At 35.1% G+C, this 22,728-nt stretch overlaps 1 protein-coding gene across 4 annotated transcripts in view; it reads right to left on the reverse strand.

Moving 5' to 3' along the window:
* Positions 1–22,728, reverse strand: part of DICER1 (dicer 1, ribonuclease III) — a 64,785-nt gene that overhangs the window by 12,287 nt on the left and 29,770 nt on the right. For 3 of the 4 annotated variants that reach the window (XM_031593045.2, XM_031593044.2, XM_031593043.2), the window contains exons 10-24: positions 21,140–21,612; positions 17,627–17,759; positions 15,802–16,044; positions 15,550–15,704; positions 13,440–13,572; positions 12,934–13,009; positions 11,712–11,851; positions 8,981–9,160; positions 7,218–7,431; positions 6,661–6,814; positions 5,866–6,048; positions 5,446–5,551; positions 5,179–5,354; positions 4,116–4,899; positions 2,112–2,267 (exon numbers count right to left, since the gene is read on the reverse strand). In XM_031593045.2, coding sequence (XP_031448905.2) covers positions 2,112–2,267; positions 4,116–4,899; positions 5,179–5,354; positions 5,446–5,551; positions 5,866–6,048; positions 6,661–6,814; positions 7,218–7,431; positions 8,981–9,160; positions 11,712–11,851; positions 12,934–13,009; positions 13,440–13,572; positions 15,550–15,704; positions 15,802–16,044; positions 17,627–17,759; positions 21,140–21,612 — 3,306 coding nt within the window. Of the gene's footprint in view, positions 1–2,111; positions 2,268–4,115; positions 4,900–5,178; positions 5,355–5,445; positions 5,552–5,865; positions 6,049–6,660; positions 6,815–7,217; positions 7,432–8,980; positions 9,161–11,711; positions 11,852–12,933; positions 13,010–13,439; positions 13,573–15,549; positions 15,705–15,801; positions 16,045–17,626; positions 17,760–17,805; positions 21,613–22,728 lie in introns of those variants that run through there. The other variant, XM_090141557.1, reaches the window with a different exon arrangement.

Genomic DNA, 22,728 nt, shown 5'->3' on the forward strand with positions numbered 1-22,728 from the left:
CCCCTCTATTTGGGCCAAATGTACAAGTTCTTAAAGCTGTGGATGTGCAGCTGTAGGGTGCACCAGAAAGCCCTTGAAACCATCCACTGACCAACTGGATCACAACCTTCTTCCTCAACATGATGTGGCAGCCCTAGCCAGGTCTAGGAAAGGTGAAAGGGAGAGGGAATGGCTATAGAAATTCATAGCCCAGCTATATTTTACCAAAAAAAATTCTGCTGTTGTAATTACCCATTTCACATGCCCAAAGCAGGGATTTCACTAACTTTAATTGTTCAGTGAAAACTGCAAAAGTTTATTAAGTATATATTCTAGAAACTTGTAGCAGCATAAGTTTTCTAACCACCTGGAACTGAGCTGATTTTTTTTCCTAGCAAACATCACCTGTCCCACCTGCCACTAAAATAAAAATCAGAAACATTCATTTTTTCTCATTTTTTCTAAGAGTTCAGTGACAGTCCTTGTAAATATTTAAAAATGATAAACTGCATTTTTGCTGCCATTTCATTCACAAGTTAAATAACTTGAAGAAACAGAACAGCTAAGCAACGTACCCTTACACTGCCTGCATATTGCCTCTCACATTACAAAAATAGAAAATGAAAAATTAAGTGATGAGTATACTCAGTAGCTAATTGAGTCAGGATATAATTCCGATAGTTATGTTTTTTCATTATTAAAAGCATTTCAAAAATAATAAAAAATTAACTCCAGAAGACAAAATTTTTTCTTAAACAACATAAAATTAACTTTGAATAAGTTATGGCCACAAGCTAAATAAAACTACATTTTTTTTTTTTCTTGCTGTTTGGAAATCAGCTATTTGATAAAATAACACACCATTCTGCTACAAGAAAGATCTTAATGCTAGACAACAAAGTAATACCAACATTTGACTAGGATGTTTCAACAATAATTTGTCATAATGAAATGAGATTTCTAGATCCATAGATAAACAATGAAATTTAAATCTAAGATAACAGAAAATCTAATTCACCACTTGGCATAAAAAACCTCTTTATTTCAGTCTGAAACTGATAATTTTACTTACAAATAAATAGTGAAAGAGGAAGAGGCCACTGAAAAGCTATGGAGAACTGAGAGCTTTTTAAAAGTAATGATTATTACCTATCCCAACTGTACTATTTTATTTTTAGAAAGGTAAAACAGTAAGTTTCTTTGAAATGAAATCTTGGAACAATACAGAACCACAATAATCAAGTTGTTTTATTCTGCAATAAATATTTATTTGCACAGTACATCTACCTAACAGCCCTCTCACATGCCCTCTGGTGGTTCTGCAATCCGAGTGTGGTCTTCGAACTGGAAAAAAAAATAAATCCCTCCACTCCCCCCTAACCTCCAAATTATTTTCAAGCAACTAAAAATTAAATCACTGGCTGCTGTAATCAGTGGTGTTTCCTAAACATCCGCTTCTACTCTTGACATAAAATGAGTTAAGTCAGAAAATAATTTACTTCTTCATTAAGATTTGCCATTATGAAGTTTTTAGCGATAGGCACTAAGAAGTATCTATGTCTGCAATTTATTTTGGATGAAGAGTAATTCTCAGCCATCCTTGCTTTCTAGCTAACAGCAAGCAGTATTTTCTCAAGCCAGCTGTAAACTTCATTCTCCAAAGCACTATGAAAAATAACAACACCTCATATATTCTATAAAAGTAAAAACATTTATTAAAAAGCAGACAAAATTTCTTCTGCATACAAATGTTACAGCAAAACCAATAATGATAATTCAGTTTAAAATTTCCAGGAGAAACTTCAGACCAGGTAAACTCAGGAGAGTACCTTAACTAAAGCAAAAAAGCTTTTCTTTCCTGCTTTTCTATTAGCACACATTGGATGGCGTTCAACAAATTTCCTTAGTTTGGGCTCTATACGGGATCAGTTTGCTCCTCATTTTCCTTAAATTATGGTTAAGTTTTAGATAGAAATGAAAAAATATATGGATTTTTTTTTTTTTTTTTCCAAAATGTACAAAATACGTAAGGGACAGGAGAAGGAAGGAGTTAGAGGATACAGATCACAGTCATTAAACTATTCTGACAGATGCAGATAATTATTCATCAACATTGTTAAATGAATTCTTACCGTTTCATCTTTCTCCCATTTATCAGTGTTGCTCTTGTCCTGGTTTACTATGTAACCAGGAGGAAGCCAATTGACAGGGGGATCAAAAATCGATACCACCATTCGACTAGGCAGTCCTTTCTTTTTTCCAAGGCGATACAAGTTACAGTTGCTGACCTTCAGGAAAAATACTTTGATAAATCTCTGGACATGCATTTATTGAAGAAAAGGTTAATATATGAAGGACTAAAACGATTTTATGAGGTCAGGTCAGATTTTGTACCATTGTGCATTTCCTTTAGTTCTCTAAAGGGTGTTCAGATTTCTTAACATAGTGCAGCCAATTCACAGCACAGCAGAGATTTATTTATTTAAGTTAAACATATTAGGTGTGACAATTTCAGCTTAATCTCTTAGATTAAGTTCTCTTTGCAAAGTAAAATTACTACTAATTTTAGAATAACAGTAAATATAACCTGGACAAGTGTCATTAATTACCAGTATTAACAATGAACATTCAAGCTAGATTTGGAATGAAAAATGATTACTATTATGGATAGATTGACCTAAACTTTAGCAATAGAAAATGTTAAAACAGTTCCATATAAAAAATCTTAAGTTATAATCCAGATGTTATTTTGATAAACTTGAAAGCTTTTAAATATTTTAAAAGGAAAAGAAAAACACACACACAAACATCAAGAGTTTCTTTTACTTTTGAACTACCAACTTCTGACCTTCATTTCTTATTCTAAACACAATTTCCATGTTTCTTTTTCAAGTCTTGAAATCTGAACTCAAATATTCAATTGCATTCACAGAATGGCCTGGGTTGAAAAGGACCACAATGATCATCTAGTTTCAACCCCCCTGCTATGTGCAGGGTCACCAACCAGCAGATCAGGCTGCCCAGAGCCACATCCAGCCTGGCCTTGAATGCCTCCAGGGATGGGGCATCCACAACCTCCTTGGGCAACCTGTTCCAGTGTGTCACCACCCTCCAAGTGAAAAACTTCCTCCTAATATCTAACCTAAATCTCCCCTGTCTCAGTTTAAAACCATTCCCCCTTGTCCTATCACTATCAACCCATGTAAACAGTCGTTCCCCCTCCTGTTTATGCATTCGCTTCAAGTGTGGAAGGCCACAATGAGGTCTTCCCAGAGCCTTCCCTTCTTCAAGCTAAACAAGCCCAGTTCCCTCAACCTCTCCTCATAGGAGAGGTGCTCCAGCCCTCTGATCAGTTTAGTAGCCCTCCTCTGGACCCACTCCAAGAGCTCTGCATCTTTTATTTGAACAAGTTATTTAGCCTTCCTCATTTTCCAAGGCTAGACTACTCAGTCATTTAATCCTCAGTGATGCATTTTATTAGAAGTAGTCAATCAAATTCTCAACATTAAATTTAAGTTATGTTACATGAAAAAAAACAATTATGACTCTAGAATTCTGAAACTGTAACAGCAGAAATGAAGACTTTTCTCACTACCATTTACATTAAAATACTTTTATAAATTTTTATTTAACAGTTATATACAATTTGTTGTTTGTTTCATTTTTTGTATTCCTGTAAGATCATGCAAAAAGCTTTTGTGGAAGGCAACTCATTGTGGAAACAAATAAAAGGCCAGTAAAGCTACAGTCTAATGCTCTGTGCTGCTAACTCTTGAATCAAGTGATCCCATTAAGAGTTTCTACTCTAAGCAACTCAAATGTTTGGTCCACCAAATATGTTCTCACTAACCCAGAACTTTCAGTTCAATTTAACCCCATCCTTTCTTAGGGACAGTCATCAGCTGCTTTAGATTTAGAAACGAACTGTAAAAAAACAATTTCAATTACAGCTATAGTAGCATCAATCTCCTCATCTTGTATTTTTATATATATATATATGCATATATATGAAAATATATATACACACACACTTATGCAATACAACATATGTAATTACATATACATACAATATATGTAATTCATATTTATATAATATGTAATATGATATCTGATAGCATTGGATTGTTACTACTTACTTTTTTACTTCTCATGTACGACAGCCGTCCCTCGTGTGCATCAGGATAAGTGCAAAACAAGTACGTAGTGATGGCATGCTTTAAAAATGAATCACCAAGCATTTCTAGCCGCTCCAGATTAAATCCATCACTAGCATTTGAAAGAGTCAAAGCCTGAAGAATGAGACCAGGATTGGGACCGAGAGTTTTTGAGGAGTACCCACTGGAAGTGTTCTTTTCAGAATCCATTTTGTCTTTTGAAAGATTAAGAGCTGTTGAAGTACTGGTGGTCACTGTCATTTTGGGGCATCCATCTGAGGTAGATCTGTTAGCATTTCCATCAAGGTATTTATTACTCAGTAGAGTACATTCATTGCTGGGCTTGGGCTGGTTCTCACTGCTGTATAAATTCTGAATGGGATATGAGGTAGTTGGTTGTACAGGTATTTCCTGCCTGCAGTAATTCAGCTGATTTCCTTGGCAAAAGTCTCTGTTAACTAAATCACAATTGCCATTGGCAAGATTTTTATTATAAGAAACACCATTAATTGCTGCAAGTTCTGCTGAGACATCAATTTGGAGTTTACTGGGTGACTCATCAAGCAGTGTTCTGTAACTCACAGACATTTGGTCATGTTTTTCTGCAGAAGAGGTTCTACTAGCACCTTGATGTGCAGCATTTTCAGGGACTACAATTGTGCTGTGCTTACAGTAATTTTCATTCTCTACCAAAGAGGAGCTAGGTATGGAGATGAAAGATTTGCTGTCAATAGATTTTTTCCATCCGAAGTCCAGGTTAGGATATCTGCGAAGAGAACATGCTGGCTTTGTTAAGAAGAAAAAAATATGATAGATAACTACATGCACATAGTTGTTAAAAAAAAAAAAAGTAATATTTTTCTGAAAAAAAGTGAATTTAGATGCTGTGGTCACTATTTTCAATCAAATCTTATTAAATTTCACTGAAAACTTTGTTTAACATGAGTTAAACAGAGACTATCAATCTCAAATTCTCACAACAACAGTAAGTTTTTCCCTTGTTTTCAATGAAGTCAGATTTTAAACATATTGAAAAAATATGTACCTGAAATCTGCAGGTAGTGATTTAACCCCTACACCAGCATCAGTGGCTGTTTGAGCTCTTAGTTCCTCTGCTGTCAAAAGGCAGTGCAGGCGATAAAGTATGCTGGGGAGGCAAACTGCTTTTCTCCACAAAGATGCTGGAATAGGATGTATAGCACATAGCTCAGGAACCAGTATCTGAGATGGGAAGAATATAATTTTATTTCTAGGGGTAGTCTCCAGGTTACTGTTAATGCAGAGGCAACTTCAATTAATACTTGTATTTTACCTGCTTATTCTGCAGACTTTCCCATTTTGCTTTCCTCTTCTCAGCACTGCTTAGTGGAAGTGCTTTCCCCTTCTGATTTAAATGGCGAGGAGTCAAAAGATTAAGTCTAAAATACATGTGAAAATAGTTTAATATAAGTACATAATGAATAAAACTTATTAGCTTAAACTTTCTGAAGTGATGACTTGTTCATAGAATTCGCCTGTAAAGCATTATGAAGTGAAGCAAAGCTACCTCTAAAAAAAAAGAAAGAATAAAATGAACAGACTCAAGTTACAGTTGTATAACATATGCAAAGTATCACTCAAGAAAAAACAGCATTTTGGAAAGCACAAACCTTCAACTTTATCACACAGAAGAAAAAAATAACATTTTATTGTCATACTTCAGGTATCATACAGAAATATGATTGTTGTTTACCTTGAAGATGTGTGGTCCACATCCAGCAGTGGCTGGTTGAGATTGGTCAGATCAAGATTATATTTTGTTTTATAATATTCAGCAAAAGTTTCATATTCAGGGGAAGGGAATTTACTGAGTGGAGTAAGATCAGTGTATACGTCAGCTACATAGAATCGATGAGGCTGATCAAAATTTCGATACCTAAAAAAAAATTTAGCATGTTTTATCCTTGTGGTGATTTCTTAATGCTTGAATGTGATTAAGTGATAAACCATTAAATAACTCACTTTGGGCTTTTCTTTTATTTTCAAACACTAGTTAAGTAAATGAGTGTTTTACAACTTTAAAATCAAATATATTGATAACAGTCCCTAGTAATTCTGCGAATGATGATTTCTTAATTCCAAACACCAATTAAACTTAGTAACTTAGCTTTTTCTAATCTTTATTGGTTTCCTTTTTGTGCTAGAGTCAGTAGAACTCAGAATCAGAATTCTCATACAAAAAATGTATTCTATCCACACTGGCAAATAAGATTAAAATACAAAAATTCAAATACCTAATGTAGTAAATTCACCATACCTTTCCAAAGGCAACATAATTATTTTAATAGAGGTACAATATTAGAAAACTGAAGCCAGGATTGTGAAACACCTTTTAGTGATGCTCACTGGATACTATGTGAAAATCTGAAATTCTTCACTGAAGAATATGTTGTGTAATTAAGCTTTCACAAAATCCTTTTTTCTTATCTTATTCAAAGTCATGCTTATTTTGTAGAATGTCCAAATAACACAAATACTTGCTACTCACCGTGGAATGATAACTGCATCCTGGTAGTCTTCTAACTTGAAAATAAAAGGCATTTCTTTTGTATACTGTGTACTGGGAATGCCTGTACGCGCTTCAGACTTCTCAATATCTTCCATAAACTTAAAGTCAATGTCCAAAGTGCTGGAGTCATCAACTTCAAAAAGGAAAACATATACCAGTTATGAACAGGAGAGTTTTTCAGGAAGAGATTTTCTGACAAGTTGCAAATTACATTTTTTTTTTCTTATTCAGTGTGCTTTCCTATTCTGTATTTCTATTTTACTTGTGATACATACATATACACACATACAAAAATGTGTGTGTGACTATATACCCTAATTGAGTCAACTGAAATTTCCCATAAATCAACTCACATCACTAAGTTAAAACTAATTTAGAATTGTGAATAAGAAATAAAAACAAAACTGACATAAGATTTCATACTACCACATATGGCATTATTTCAGCAGTTAATCTCTGAAATTTAAAATAAATACTAAAAAATGTTTTGCTAAAAGAATTAAAAGTGAATATTAAAAAAACACTTCTGGTCTTACCAACATTAAGAGGTAGAACACAGTAGGCTGAATCAGCTTCTGTGGGTTTGAACTCTAGTGCAGGTTTCTCAAGACGAAGAATATGTGAGAAAATGTACTGGTGGAGTCGTGTTATCAGCTCAAGCATTTGCAAAGACAGAGTAAAACCAGATTTCTTAAGTTCAATAGATATTGTAACCTCTCCAGAGCGAGTATACACAGGAAAGTGAGGAATCTAAATATGGGAAGACAAACAAAATCAAAAGGGAAAGATTCAGAATAGGAGTCCTCTACAGAGCGCTAGTTGTGTAGTTCAGACATTTGTATGCAAAGACTGCTGCTAACACTTTGCTACCACAATGCTAATGACAGAAAGTCTACCAGCTGTTTGAAACAACACTCACGTCTCTTCCAAGGCTGGGGTCAGACTATACACCAATTGTCTAATATCCCAGCCTCTTTAAAGCGTAAGAAATAACTCCAAAGGTACCCTTCTATAACAGCCTAAGTTGCTTAAGCTGGCATTCTCCAGTCACACTTTACTACTTTAGCATTTGCATCAGAGGTACTGCTTGCCTCCCCTCACAGCAAACCAGATCAAGTGCTATTTAACATCTTTGTAGGCAACAAGGACAGCAAGTTTGCAGATGACAACAAGCTGAGTGGTGCAATTGACAACAAGCTGAGTGGTGCAGTTGACATGCTAGAGAGAAGGGATGCTATTCAGAGAGACCTGGACAGGCTTGAGATGGGCCCATGCCAACCTCATGAAGTTCAACAAGGCCACATGCAAGGTCCTGCACCTGGATCAGGGCAGTTCCAAGCACAAATACAGGCTGGGCAGGAATGGCTTGAGAAAAGCTCTGAGGAGAAGGATTTAGGGGAGCTGGTTGATGAAAGGCGCAGTGCAAACTGGCAATGCATGCTTTCAGCCAGAAGGCCAACTGTATCCAGGGTCCAGAGGAGGGCCACAAAGATGATCAGAAGGCTAGAGCACTTCCCCTGCAAGGACAGACTGAAAGAGTTGGGGTTCTTCACCAGAGAAGGCTCCAGGGTGATCTTATACAGGCCTTCCAGTACCTGAAGGGTACTGGATTCACTGTGACTTGTTCACTAGGAGTTTGATATTTTTGTCACCATAGATATTTTTAAGCCAGGATGGAATTTGAGAGTACTCACTTCAGATAGGAGTGCAGTAACTATATCATCTCATTTGCACTCTCACTACACAGAGCTCCTCTCAGATGCATCTACAATTTACAGCTTTGTGTCAGTTTCTTTTAGTACAGCATACTTCTGCTGCTGCAGAAGTACTCAGAGGAATACTGAGAGGACTTGTTATTATAGCTTTCCTAAAGATGAGGTAATACTTCAGGCCATTGTCCTAGCTGACACTCTATCATACCTCTGACAAAAAGAAGAGGAACATTTGGAATTTGCCACTACAAAATAATAAAAAATGAAAATTTTCAATTTCAAAGCTTATTTACAAGAGAACAGCTTGTTCTATCACTAATGACAGAAAATAAAGTGATGTCCGGATTAGATACAATACCATTTATTTTCCAAAGGTAGCTTGATATAAGCATACTTATAAAACAGAACAGACCAGTCGGAAGGGACACACGGCAAGTCTAACCACCTTTGAGGTCTAACCAAAAGTTAAAATATATTAAAGCTGTTATTCAAATGTCTCTTGCCTTTTATGGTCATTTCCAACTCTTCAGCCTGGAAAATGAGATTGTGAAGCATGTTAGATGAAAGAAAGTAGCTAAATTCATTACCTGAGGTATAGGTTTGGCTGTCAATATGCCAAAACATCTCGTTGTATCCTCAGGAGGATATAGCTTTCGTCTCCTAAAGTTGAGCTCATCAGGCAATGGAGTAGTTAACACCATTCCTATTACATACAGGTAACAGGGCTGATCAGGTTTGGGATAACTATCCCTCAAACATTCTGGAATCTAAAAATCATAAAATAGAAAAACATTAGCACAATTAAATCAGCAAAACTATTCTTTGAACAAGCCTCCTTATCCTTATTTGATAAGGTACTGCTAAAACCAAGGAATAAGAAAATTAATTTAGACTTAGGTAAGTTCTTTCTTACACACAAACATCTGATCAGCAACCTGGCTTGGAACTTAGGAACTCATGTCAAAGGAGAAAATGCTGCCAGATCTTCCTGTTTGCTAAGGGAACTTAGCACTACATTACACAACTAACCTTCCATTGCATCCACTATGTTAGAAACGTAAGTCTAACTGTACAATATAGACATAACTTCACTATTAACACAACTAAACTTTTGATGCCTATTTCTAAATTTAGCCAGTATATCTGGAGCGCACTATGTCCAACATCTTTCAATCTTAACACTAGAAGGAAAATAAATAAAGGGAGGAGGGAAGGAGAGAGAAGCAACATAAAAACCCCCTTACAATCTAGTAATTTAGCTTTCCTATAAACTTGGCTGAATTTACACCTTTATTAACACAAATTCTTTTCCCTAGATAAACAGTTTTAAAACATCATTTTCTTTAAATACAATTTGAAATAAAAAAAAAAACACCCAAGTTTTATACACACCCTGTGTTGCCCAGCATTACATTGTAAAAGTCTTCTATTAACAATCATAACTTATAAGTTTGAATGCTCTCAACAGCCAGGAGCATTTTTAACTCTGCTGCTCTTATTTATCATAGATCGTCCCTTACTTTTGGTAGGAGTTCATTACTTTATGGATCTCAGAAAGTTATCCTTCTGCTTATCTAAAAATAAACTGCAATACGTGTACTCATAGATTTTAAAGTTAGACTGTAGCAAAACTAAGGCCTTGGCTTAGTGGAAAATTACTCATAAGTTTAATAACTATATTAAACCCAAGAGGATCTTGTAGACCTTAAACATTTGCCAAAGCTTTTTTTCCAGATGTGAAAAGTTGGGACTGAAGTGAGGGAAAATATTCTCAGTTTCTGTATTAAAAAAAATAGCTGAGGAAGAATGATGCGTTACTTGACAAATCAACCCCTCTGAATGAGACAGAATTTCGTCATGCATTTTACAAATAGCCTTAATTCAGAAAAATCACTAGAGGTAAGGGGACTGAAAAAGGCCTTCGTGGTGACAAGAAACACAAGAAACACCTTGCAAAGTTTCAAGCCAATAAGTCTTACAGGAAAAAAAAAAAGGTTTCCTAATCTTGTAATTCGCTCTATAATATTCCTTATGATGATGCAGTCTCCTTTACTGGCCTTTCATAATAACCAATTATTTAAGCTACTATAGAAATTGGAGTACGTGGAGGAATCCAAGAATGGAGTTCTTGCACATCACCATAAACTACTACTCTGAGACTACCTGCTGACATTCTCGAATGTCATCAAGAGCTACAAGTTTTGTCATGAAATGCAAAGATTGTCAGAAGTGACTACCAGATGCTACTGCTTGTTAGCAATCCTATTCAAAGGACCATAAGGCAGAAATCAACAACTACAGGGGAAGAAGGCAGGTTCCTGAGTAGTCATAAGGTACTTTGACAAAGCTTCTTTCCTCCATTTTCTTAACAAATACCATAATAGTAAGTTCAATTATACAATCTTAAGTAGCTGAAACCTGTTGTAACAAATTTATGGATAAGCTACTTAATGACACAGAACTATCAACTAGCTCATATATACCTTTTAGTATTTTAGGAGTAATATTTGAAAGTAAAAATATTATATTTGATACTCTGAGGGTTAAACAAAAAAACATGAAAATCTTTGTTGGAGCAATACAGTTACTGAACTAAACCAAACATCTAAAAAACATTAAAAATAGGTAAAGGAGCAATTTCTGCACTTGGTTAGTGGCTTCCACATAATTTTGACCTCCGAACATCTTCATCAATTTTCGATTATTTCTCTAATCAGTAATTCTTCTGTTACTCTACTACATTTAACAGACAACTTAAGTATTTACAGATTATCAACAACAGATAATTCTTCCTTCTAGTTATGACAGTTTGTATGGGAACTGTTAGGTCACGGCCTGAACCAGATATTGAGCACCTGGTGAAGGGGTGTACCCAGCCCTGGGAGCACAAGTGGGAGCAATTGACCTGTGTGACCAAGAGTGGACCCAAGGCCTCATCTAATCTCATTCAAGGGCCAGCAGATGCAAGGGAAGAATTTCTACTTGGAGATCATATTCTCTGGGGTGTTTGGCAAGCCCTGATCCTCATAAAGGGCTGAGCAACTCCTTCTTTATGACCAGATTGTGACTGCTGCCTTTCTTGGGCTTAAAACAACTATATCTACTGCTGACTATCCTTACACCATACTAAGAAAAATAGTTACCAAGTTTTGAAGAAACTGTACATTCTTTGAACTACAGACAATAACACATGCTCCCATAAGCTCATTCAGGTAATAGTGCAAGTTTCCATAGTCAAAACTATAAAGTACACCAAGTACAAACTGAATTGTTCCAAAAGATTCTTATCAGATAAGAATAAACATTAGCAATACTAACAGCTTTAGGGTAGCACTGTCGTCTTTTTGTAGAGCCTGGTCTTCCTGGCACACTGGTTTCTTCTTCATCATGTAAATCAAGCTCTTCCTCATATTTAACCGTTTCTTTTCCAACTGGCATCAAATGATCATCCAGTTCACCTAGGTATTGTGAAAGATTACAAATAAATAGCAATTCTCACCTTGTCAAGGTCCATCCACATATGCTCAGGAAAATACCTGACCTGAGTTGTTAAAATTCACTTACTATTGCAAGGCTTCAAAAGTGAAATTTGGGAAAAGACTGATAAAGGTTATTTTTCTTACGTATTTATTTTAAAATATAAAAAATTACAACAAATGTTTTAATATAAAGTTAATAACAGATGAAAAATCGAATTCTGTTATGAAAATATCCAAGAAAATTCAACTGTCTTTGGCCACAAAAAGCAAGCAGTAACTGAAATACCTGTCTAAAAAACACTCAAATTAAGTTATAGTAACAAAGAAGGAACAGATATTCATGTATCATTCTAAAATAGGAAATAATACTGTTGACTATGCACTCAACATGGAGCTGGGCCATAGGAATATTATTCTGGGATAAATTCACTGGCATGAATTCAGACATCAAAAGGTGTAACTCATCATAGTTTTTATTTAAAAGAAATGTAAATATTTCCATATTGCATCAGAGCACTGATGACATTATCTAAAATATTTTGTAATTAAGAATATGCTCCATTATACCTGGCTAGAGACAAGACAATTGAAATAATTCTGCAACATTATTTCTGAATCATGACTTAAGATGCAGTAAAAACTACAGTCTGGGACTCTGGATTTTTAATACTTTGTTTAAACTCACTTTTAAAAGCCAACAATTTATTTTCTGGCTGCAGTATCTAAATCCTGATCTACAACCAATACCTTGTAGAGAATGAAATTCTTTTCCCTTCTACACTGAATATATTCAATATTGAAATCTCTTTGGCTTTCATTAAAGTTGCATTTGCTGCTTAAGACAAAATTAAGTTAAATAACAGGATTCTTCTGGAAAATGACTTTAGCTTACATGGTGTAAGCTAAACTATAAACTACATTATATAAAAAACAAGCGAAACGAAGTAAGAATAAACAGCTTCAGCAGAAATTCATGTATATACATAACGTCGAGATCATCTTCAATATTTAATTGTAAAACAAACTATTTATGAAAGAAATACTGCTTTTCAAATTCTTACCAATTTTGTGCAGTTTTTCACAGCAAATAAGAGCTACAACTCTCTCAGCCAATCTTGCACAACTCATTGGAGGACCCTACAAACATTTAAATATTTCTTGAAGTCTTTAGTTGATTAGCACATATATCACAAACAGTTTAACAAAAACATTAGGCAAACAAAGCTTAATAAAATATCACACTGATTACAGTGTTGTGTAGATATGCTAGTTTACACTGTTTTTCTACAGAAATCAAAATTACAAGCTTCTGAATTCAAAGTACCACTGATGAAAAACAATTAAGCATGTTCACAAAAAATACCAACAAAACATGCACTGAGATGGATATCGAAATATTTTTGCCCACTGAAAAGACAGTAATTGTTGCAAAAAAGATAACAGAAATAGATTTGAATGCAGTTACAGAGCACAAAGTAGGAAGAGAAAGTCATATCAATTTAAAAAACGGTGCATGCACACTTCTATACCAACAAATTCACTTATTCTGCTGTCCCCAAATACCTACAACAATTGACGCTCGAAGAGGTGAGTTGATTGGCAGGTAGAGAGTAGAGTAGAATGTATGATCAGGTAGTTCTCTGGTTTTACACTTTGGAGCTAGGTGTGTAAATGGATCACTTGGTAATCTAGCACAGTACCTAAATTGACAAGAGATTTTTCAAATAATCAAAACTTGCAAAGTGAAACTTAAAGATATTTTCTATAAACTCTTACCTTACTGGCACAAACACTACAGGAGACCATTTTACACTAAGCTTAGCACTGCAAGAGTACATTGTTGACTCATGTTCAACTATCTGCCAATTAGGAGATCTCCAAGTCCTTTTCCACAAAGCTGGTTTTTAAGGAGGTACTTCCAAGGCAGCAATGATAACTACTGTAAAAATTACTATCTGTCATGGTTTTATGATTTTTTGTTATCAGTACTGCACATCATAACATCATATAAAGCACTGGGAGTTAAAAAGCTAATGCTTCAATTCCACGGACTGCTGATTTTCCAGGTACCCAGTTCTCAAAGAGAAGAACTACATACCCCAGAGGACTCTGCATTTTCCCTTCAGAGGGAAAGCTAATACTGCTCACAAGTCACGAGACTGCCCCCTTTTTTTTTGCTGCTCTTCTTGGCAGTGTATGCTCCCTTGCCATCTCTCTTCCAGCTTTAGAGTAAGGCCTTCAGTTTCGGACACTCTCACTCATTTTGTTTGATTTATAAGCCTCAATTCCAATTATATTGCGTTATCTTGCATCCCAATACTGTATTTAGTAAATTAGCTTTCCTCCACAGATTGTTGCTGCTATTTTGTTTTTAGGCACATCACCCATCTCTCTACCCTTCCCCTTTTTCCCACTTTTCCTGGGTGCGGGTTTGTGGGTGCCCCTTCCCCATTAGTCACAGAACTGGGCTCAACCAGTTCTTTGACACCTTTGACACCTCCCCCTATGCCTCCTTCTTTTTCAGGTTGTCCCCATCATAGACAAAGACAGATCTAGAGATAACTCCATGACACTATTCCATCCTATGTACCAGAGTTTCCTTTCATCTTTTTCTCTATCTCCAGACCCTTCCTCCATTGTAATCACATTCTCTGCTTCTCGAATACACATCAAAATCAAACACGTCAAGGAACTTTTTATGCAACCATGACAGTGACATGCACTGGACCTTCTATGGCTCAAGAGCAATACCACACATAACCACATGTCAGATACACTTTGAGTAGTATACCATTACATTCTCAATCTGACTGCTTTGCTGGATTTCATTTGCCAGGCAACCCATCCAAACGATCTATATCCATGTAAATTTGTCTGCAATTACATCAAAAGCTCTATTAACAGAAGGATTTTACATGAACTGCTTTTCCCTTGTTCATAGAGTCAAGCACATTATCACACATGGTTCAGACATGCAAAAGCTGCTCTTGATGAAACTGTTGGCAGTTGCCAATCACCACTTCTTTGCACTTATGGAAACACATTCCAAAAGGATTCATACTAAACAGCTGAGCAATCATGTACTTCTCTGGATCCTCCTTTTTACCTTTTTAGAAGAGGGTCACAACATTCACCTTATCCTGTCTCTAAAGGCCTTTTCTAACTGCCATGGCTTTACAAATATACTGTTGGCTAGTTCCCTTGGAAACACGCTCTCCAATCTAGCAGAATGGTACTACGTTCAGCTTAAAGCACTGTTGTTTTTTTTTTTCCAACAACAACACACAGACTTTGAGTGAAATTTGCAATTGGAACATTTTACTACAGTTTTAATAAGCCACTTATTAGTTTTTAAAGTTAGCTTATTAAGAGAAAAAACATTCTTGCTATCTGTTTCAAAATTAAATGTTTTCAGGGCAACTTTTATCTACAGGATGATTTTAATTAAACAGGAGTCTGTTATTATGTTTATTAGCAAAGCTAGAATATCTGTAGAATAAAGAGAAAAAAGCAAATTATACCTTCAAACTTCCACAACAATATTCTTTGGAACACCCTGTTAAGATTTCCAAGATGAAATGTGCACAATGCCCAACTCTATATTCTTATGTTGCAAGATAGAGTAATGAACTTACTTCTATTCATAGAAAAGTAGTAAAAGTGAACATCCCTCATACCTATTTATGTGTCCAATAGCTGTGTTGATAGTAACTCTTGGACTGTTCTCATCTGTCCTCAGCACATAGGGTGGAAACACATCATCATCATCAACAATGGGTTCAGTTTCCGTTTCGCTGGTATCAACAGATTTTGAGCATTTATTTCTCAGGATCTTAACATTTCAAGAACAGAACACGGTAAGAGATTTTTCCTTTAAAACACATTACAATAAATTTAACAAAAGTAGGCATAGTCCTTTGACCACATACCTTCTCAATTGCTTTATACGTCTTAAGATCTTCTTCAAAACTTTTAATTTTGTCTGTATCTGCTAACATTATGTAATTGGAAATCGGTGCTCTGGCTCTTCCTTTTGACTGCACATAGGAACGGTATTCTGTGGGCAAATCAAAACGCACCACCAAATTGCATTTTGGTATGTCAACACCCTCTTCTACAATACTGGTAGCAATAAGAAGATTGGTCTCATGTGCTCGAAATTTTCTAAGAACCTGTAAAAGTAAGGAAGACAAATTTGAGACAAAAACAAATTGAAAGATTGATCTATCACCATTTGCATTACTCAATTCATCAACAAGCTATTAGAGCTAAGAGGAATTGATCAGACATTCAAAGAACTCGTTTAAGTATGCTGATATAAAGTTACAAGTATTTACAAGACACAGCAAGGCTATTTTATCAGAGTAGTTAGATTTTTAGGAATTATATCTGATATGTGTAATTAAGCAACTCTAAGGATCTACTGTCAGGCAACAAAAGCATCACACCTATTTATTTAAATTTTTAAAATACAATATAATAAAATACTGCCTTCAGGAGAATGGTTTTTCTTCCTATAAATTATTTCCATGGCTGAAACATACTCTTTTGGGAGGGAAATAAAAGACCAACACATTCTAGAGTTGGTACTTCTATTTTTAATATTTCTAACCAATAAGGATTTTTTTTTCCTGGAGAGTAGGGAAGAAAAAAGGTAAGAAGAAGCATAAAGAATATTTTCAGGAACATTAGGAGCTGTGTCAAGTTAGATCAGAAATTCAAGAAAAGAAGTAAACATCTTAAGAAACCTAAAAAGGAAAATCTACAGACTACCCCATGATAATATATACAGAGAGGCTCCCATAAAAAGAGTGAATATTTTAAATTTGTTTAAGAATTGATGCCATCAACATTCGCCGATGTTAAGCTTTAATACAAGCAGTGTATGATCAGCTATCCTTCATTAGTGGATTCAGCCCATAGTAGTTTGTGATATTGTTTAAGACTTTATATTCTGGATGACAGAAGTGTCTTTTTTGCACCCTTATATTAAAAAAAAAAAGGTGTGATTTTATGAGAGATTTATTAGGCACGATTAACTTCATTACTTTGATAAGACACTTAACATTTTTTCCTTTAAGTACATTCACTATTAAACTCCTGACCTACTACATTTCAGGAGTTTTATTACATTAAAATTTTGGTGTTGCTACATTATTGTGCATTTTTTGAAGTCTGACTTTAACATTACTCTCTCCTCACCATGTAAAAGGCCAAATTGATAAAAGCATACAATGATTTCAAAAAAGATACTAGATAACAATATCATCACAAAAGCCAGAATGTTGACATCAGCCTTGGTGGGAGAAAAGTGCATTTGATCTCCAAAAACTTTACATGCTCGAACCATGGTGTTTTACATTTATATAGCTTAGAGATTTAACAAATGCTCTTTTAGCAAAAATAAACAAAAGAAGCCTAATAACTGTTAAAAATGCTAGGAACTTTAATTTGCTGTATAGTATTACTATACTATTAATGCAATGGAAAAAAAAAAGTAGATGGCTAATGATCTGACAACAAATGAGCATGACTTTAAATAAAGTTTTTACATGAAGTTTTGTTTGTGCAATGTGACATACAATTTATCTAAACATCTGTTATTTTTTATGAAGAACATCTGTACCTCAAATTAGCAATCATATTTGTAAAACCACAGGTATTCCCCAAACTTCTAATGACTGTTCCCAGATTCTGCCTGTAAGAAGAGTTACTGAAGTTACTGCTAGTTTCAATTATTTTTCTTGAAGTTACCTCTTCCTGTTTTCTGAATTCTACTTCCATCTGCTTGTTACGAGGCTGATTCTTGCCAATGCCATGTCCAGTTATGAAATTGCTACTGATGTAAGCCAGTTCTGGATCTTGTTTGCCAGCTTCTTTTATCAACCTAAAAATATCACGTGCTTTTTAGAAGTCACACAAGCCAGACAGTGGAAGACAATCTTTTGTTTGCAATAGGTTCATTTAAAATGAATAAAAACGTGGAAGTGCAAAAATTAAACATTGTGCTAAAATATAAGCCTTAGTTATCCCTTTAAACTAGATTCTACTGAAAGCCTTTGTAAGGATAATAAAAGACAGACCATACAAATGCATGTATCGTATACATTCTAGGGCCATCATGGTAAAATACATGGCTAAAAACCAGACTTTTTAAAACCAAGCTACTACTCTAAAGCTTCCTGTTAGCAAACTCTCTACTCATGACATTTTAGTTTGTTTTCTGTAAGGGACAGACTCTAGCAGAAATACCTTTAACTGTTCCCTCAAAAAAGTATGTTTCCTGAATACACAGTGTTCATTCAATGTTTTTCTTTTACATCTTTCTTTAGCTTATAGAAAGAAGTAAAAAAGGTCGCCCTTGGCAATGCTTTGGTTTCACAGATGAGATAAAACTGCTTGCATAAAGTACTGAATCTAAAACAATGTATTTGTGGATTTAAAAGCATTATTAGCTTGCTCAAAGTAATTGTTTATGCTGTAGCATCCTTAGTTGACCTGTTTTCGGCATGGAGAGAGTATGGGATTTCTCAGCCATACAGGTTTATGATAGCAGAACCAATAAAACCAAGGGTTCTTGTACAGAATCATATCTCTTGCATGTCTCAGTATAGCCATCCCAGTACCAGTTCTTACAGTACATCCCTCATTTTCATTAAGAGGCTTTCCTCCTGTCCAAGGAAAGCCTGCCTCCATATACCTCCTTATACCAAGTAATTCCAACCCCTCCCAGTAGGGCTTGAGAAGTTCTGCCTGACGGAACGCTGCTGCTGCCAATCAAATGGAAAATGGCTACGTTCTCCTTCTTCTCTCTCCCACTGGAGTACTTACTGCTCAAGTCACTGATTTTAATAGTTTGTGAACCTAGAACATTTCCTTCCTTTGTATTGCGTTGAAACTGTAATGGACAGTGAGAATAAATAAGATAATGGAAAACTCACAAATAGCTTGGTATCCTTACAGAAACAAACTAGAAGGATCCTCTTGTATTGAAATTTGCTCTTATTAGCTTGAGGCTGAACAGACTCACTTTTTGTATGCAGTCTAGGCTCTTGCAACAGATATTCTAAGAAAGTAGCAGTTACAACTTTAACAACACCTTTTTTTTTATTTTATTTTTATTTTTCTGTGCGGCATTTCTACCAAGCTGTATAGCTTCAAGGGCAACTACTACTGAACTGAAATGTTCTTTGTGTCCCACTCATTACAAAAATTGAGAAAAATTAAAAGCAACTGAATAAACACACCACTGTGTAGATAATTGAAAAGTTCGAGAAACATTTAAGACTTTAACCTCATGATTTAATAGAAAAACGTAAGTAGTGATAGCTTAACAGGCACCATTTTCCAAAGAGATATAAAAGAAATTCTACTTTCAGATCCTTCTCTAGGAAGGCTGTGAGGCACTTCAATAAAAATGGATGGATGCTGAGCTTTAGAAAGTGATTTCCAGTTCCTCTAAGCTCCTTTTCAGAACAGGACTCAATTGTACAGACAAAACAAAAAAGCTTCATCAGCTGTGTCGTATTAATAAAAATGTTGGTTTCTGAGGGGAGATTTGTTGGTTTTGTTTCTGTTTGGTAGTTTGTTGTAGTACTTACAACATGAGTAGTGGCTGTTGCTGTTCTCCAAAGTTCTCCAAAGAAAGATCAGCTTTAATTACTGCTTCAGAGCAGGGGGAAGGGGGGTGGAAATCGACCTACTTCTCTTACAAAGCCCAATGCCTTCCACAAGAGTTACCCCTCCTTAAATCATGAACTACAGACTATAATACTATTTTATAAAGTTTGTTTTACCATAATATAGATTTTTGTTTAAATTGATAGTATTTCAAGTTAGTTCTGATCCATATTGGATCATTGGAAGCTTGAGAGGTTTTGATACACAAATTCAAACTCTCAAGGCTTCCTCATTCAGGAAACAGTACCTCTTCCTCTACACACAGCATCGGTACAGCTGGAGTCAGCAGATGTCCTTGAACTTAAGCATCTACATAGAAGGCCTACAGGATTCTGTCAACCAGCTCAAGTCTGCTTATCTTCCAGAATTCTGAGACTGAGTGTAGGTGCCTAAGGCTTAAAGATGGCAGAAAGTGGCTATTTATTCTACCTGGATATCATATTCTCTGTTGGTTTCAAGAGCACTCAATATATACTAATAGTGCATAAGTCTGTCTACAAGAACACCTGATGAAAAGAACTGGAAATTAAAGGATTTGTAGTTTAATAGCTGAAATTTAACAATTCTGTTCACTTCTTCTTCAGTAGTGAAACACTAATCTCAACTTTGCAAAAAATTTGTCATCATCTTTTGAAGTTATTTCTTCAGGAGCATTAATTCCACTGAAGTACATGATTTGCATTATATTCCGTATTTATACAAACATATTTAAGAATGTAGAAAGGTTAACAAAAAAGGGCACAAAAAACACATAGGCAAGTCTGTAGATTAAAAACTATATTATGCAACTCAAACTACTCAGTCAGGTAAAAGATAACAGAAGCATCAGAGTCAGAGTTATCCAGAACTCAATAAGCAGACTGCAAAGTACATTTAGCACACTATCAAAAAAGAAAAATCCCTACATCTTCCCTTCCCCCCAAGACATAAATCAAATGTCACTCAGTTTGTGTCAAATGGTGTTTAAGAATTAAGAATGTTAATTATATCTATCATTGATCATACTCAAAAATAAGAACTGATAAGGAATGAGATTACTCCAAAGTATATCTTGGCAAAAATTCCAGGATTCCTATTTTTCTTGGTGAATACTGTAAGAAAGTGCTTAGTGTAGTACTGGTAAACTTTCAGAGGAATTTTGGCAAGCACAGATATGCTTTTCTGCAGGCCTGTATCATGTAATAACATGATTTAGTAAGCTAATGGTAAAATTTCCAGAAGTATAGCACTCAGTAAGTTAGAGAAATTTCCAGCATCCATTGCAAATATATAAAGACCAATTAATACAAATAAGTTTACTCTTATTTTACAGTTAAGGTACAATATTTCATCTTCTACACAAATCAAATTGCAAACTCAGGTGCAGAATTGACCCTTGAGTACAATTTTCAAATACATTTGCTCTCCCCATCCACACACAACCTATTTGTTTTTTGCTGTTCTTTCTTGACACAGCTCTAGTATAATTTCCTAATGCAACAAATAGAGTTCTGAAAAGAAAAGACAATCCCTTTCATATTCACAATATAAACATCCACGTGCTGGCAGCTGAACGTGCCTTTTTTTTTGTTTTTAAAGAAGATTTACCTATTTAGAACAACTGCTGTGTATCTTCTTTCCACAAAAATAATTCCACATAAAATATTCGTAAAAGGAGATGGGAAATTAGTCTCTGGCTTCTCTTTCTCCTCAATTTCTTCATCCTCATCATCATCTTCAGAATCACTCCACGATACGTAATTATCCTGATTTCTGTTGTTATACCATTCAACACTTTCAAACTGCTGCCGTTCATATGGTTTGTATTTGCGCAAAATTTCAAGCAGCTTTATTACTTTTGGAGTTACAAATTTCAGGTCAAGTGAGGCAGGTGAGAAATGCTCTTCACAGAGTGCATGTATTTTCCTTAAGAAAGTGTCTGTAAACAATAAAAATTTCCTGTGCAGCTCCTCTTGCTCATGTTTGATATACTTCTGTAGCTCTCTCACCATCATCCCAGCTACCTTATCTGCACACCAGGGTCCCAGAACAACCAACACAGCTCGACAGTCTGACAATATCTACAACAGATGAATTCAAGTATCAGTTCAAAAGAATACATTCATAAGTTATTCATGTAAGACAGCTCTGGTTCCTCATGTCATAGTGCTTATGAATATTGTGATACGTTCTATTACAAAGCTATTTAAAGTTGGCGTTTGTCATTAAGACAACCTTGGGAACATTGGTACTTAATGGAGCCATTTTCCCCCCTCCTAAATTGCAAAACCTCAACTTTGAGCTTTGCACATTTCTGAGCCTTAAAAAAAAGTTTAAGTAGCATTTTGCAATTTGATGAAATTCCTATTTGAAATTAGCTTCAGATAGTTATGCTAAGAAGGGGAATACTTCTTGAGGCAGCTCAATAAGCAAAGCAAAAGTATTATCTGTTATGTTTAACACAAAACTAATAAAGAAGATAAATGCTTTAAAAAGTACTTCTTACTTCATTCATTATGATAATTGCCAAGCTTTCAAAAATACCTAAACATGAAATTGCATAGTTAAGTTAAGCCTTTCAAAGGAAAAAAGGGTATGTGTGGGCAGAACAGAAAAAAAGCAGGGAACTATTTACTACTTGGAGAAAATAACAAAGACACTTGAGAACAAATAGCATTATAGCTGATGACAAGTTTTTTCTTCCCACAGAATCAAGTGGTCCAATAGTAAACAACTAATGAAATACACAAATGACATACAAGTACTACTCATGAGCTATATGTATTAATTACAATGGAAGTATCTCAAAACAATCAGAATATCAGTTTTCAGTTGCTGTTCTGATTTTATTTCCTTCCTCCACTCTTGTAAGAAAACACAGAACAAGTTGCCTTCTTTATACTATATTCCCTGAAGTCTATTATCTGTGAGACCCAAGGGTAAAAATTTTCTAAACAAATTCCAATTATATACACAGGGATGATTCTTCCCACATCAAATGGAAAACTGATTTATTTCTCTTAATATAAGTGCCTCCATGTTCTTGTAGAGCTACTGGATCAGGAAAGAAGCACAGAGGGAAATGTACTTTAAAAGCATAGCAGTTAATTCACTATTTTGGATTATGCAAATACTTGGGATTAAGTCTAGAACAAAAGCAGTTGTGATAAACTGAGAAGTAGAAAGATAGACTGAAT

This window comes from Phasianus colchicus, chromosome 5, assembly GCF_987193195.1.
Source record: "Phasianus colchicus chromosome 5, bPhaCol1.hap1.1, whole genome shotgun sequence".
NCBI classification, from domain to species: domain Eukaryota; kingdom Metazoa; phylum Chordata; class Aves; order Galliformes; family Phasianidae; genus Phasianus; species Phasianus colchicus.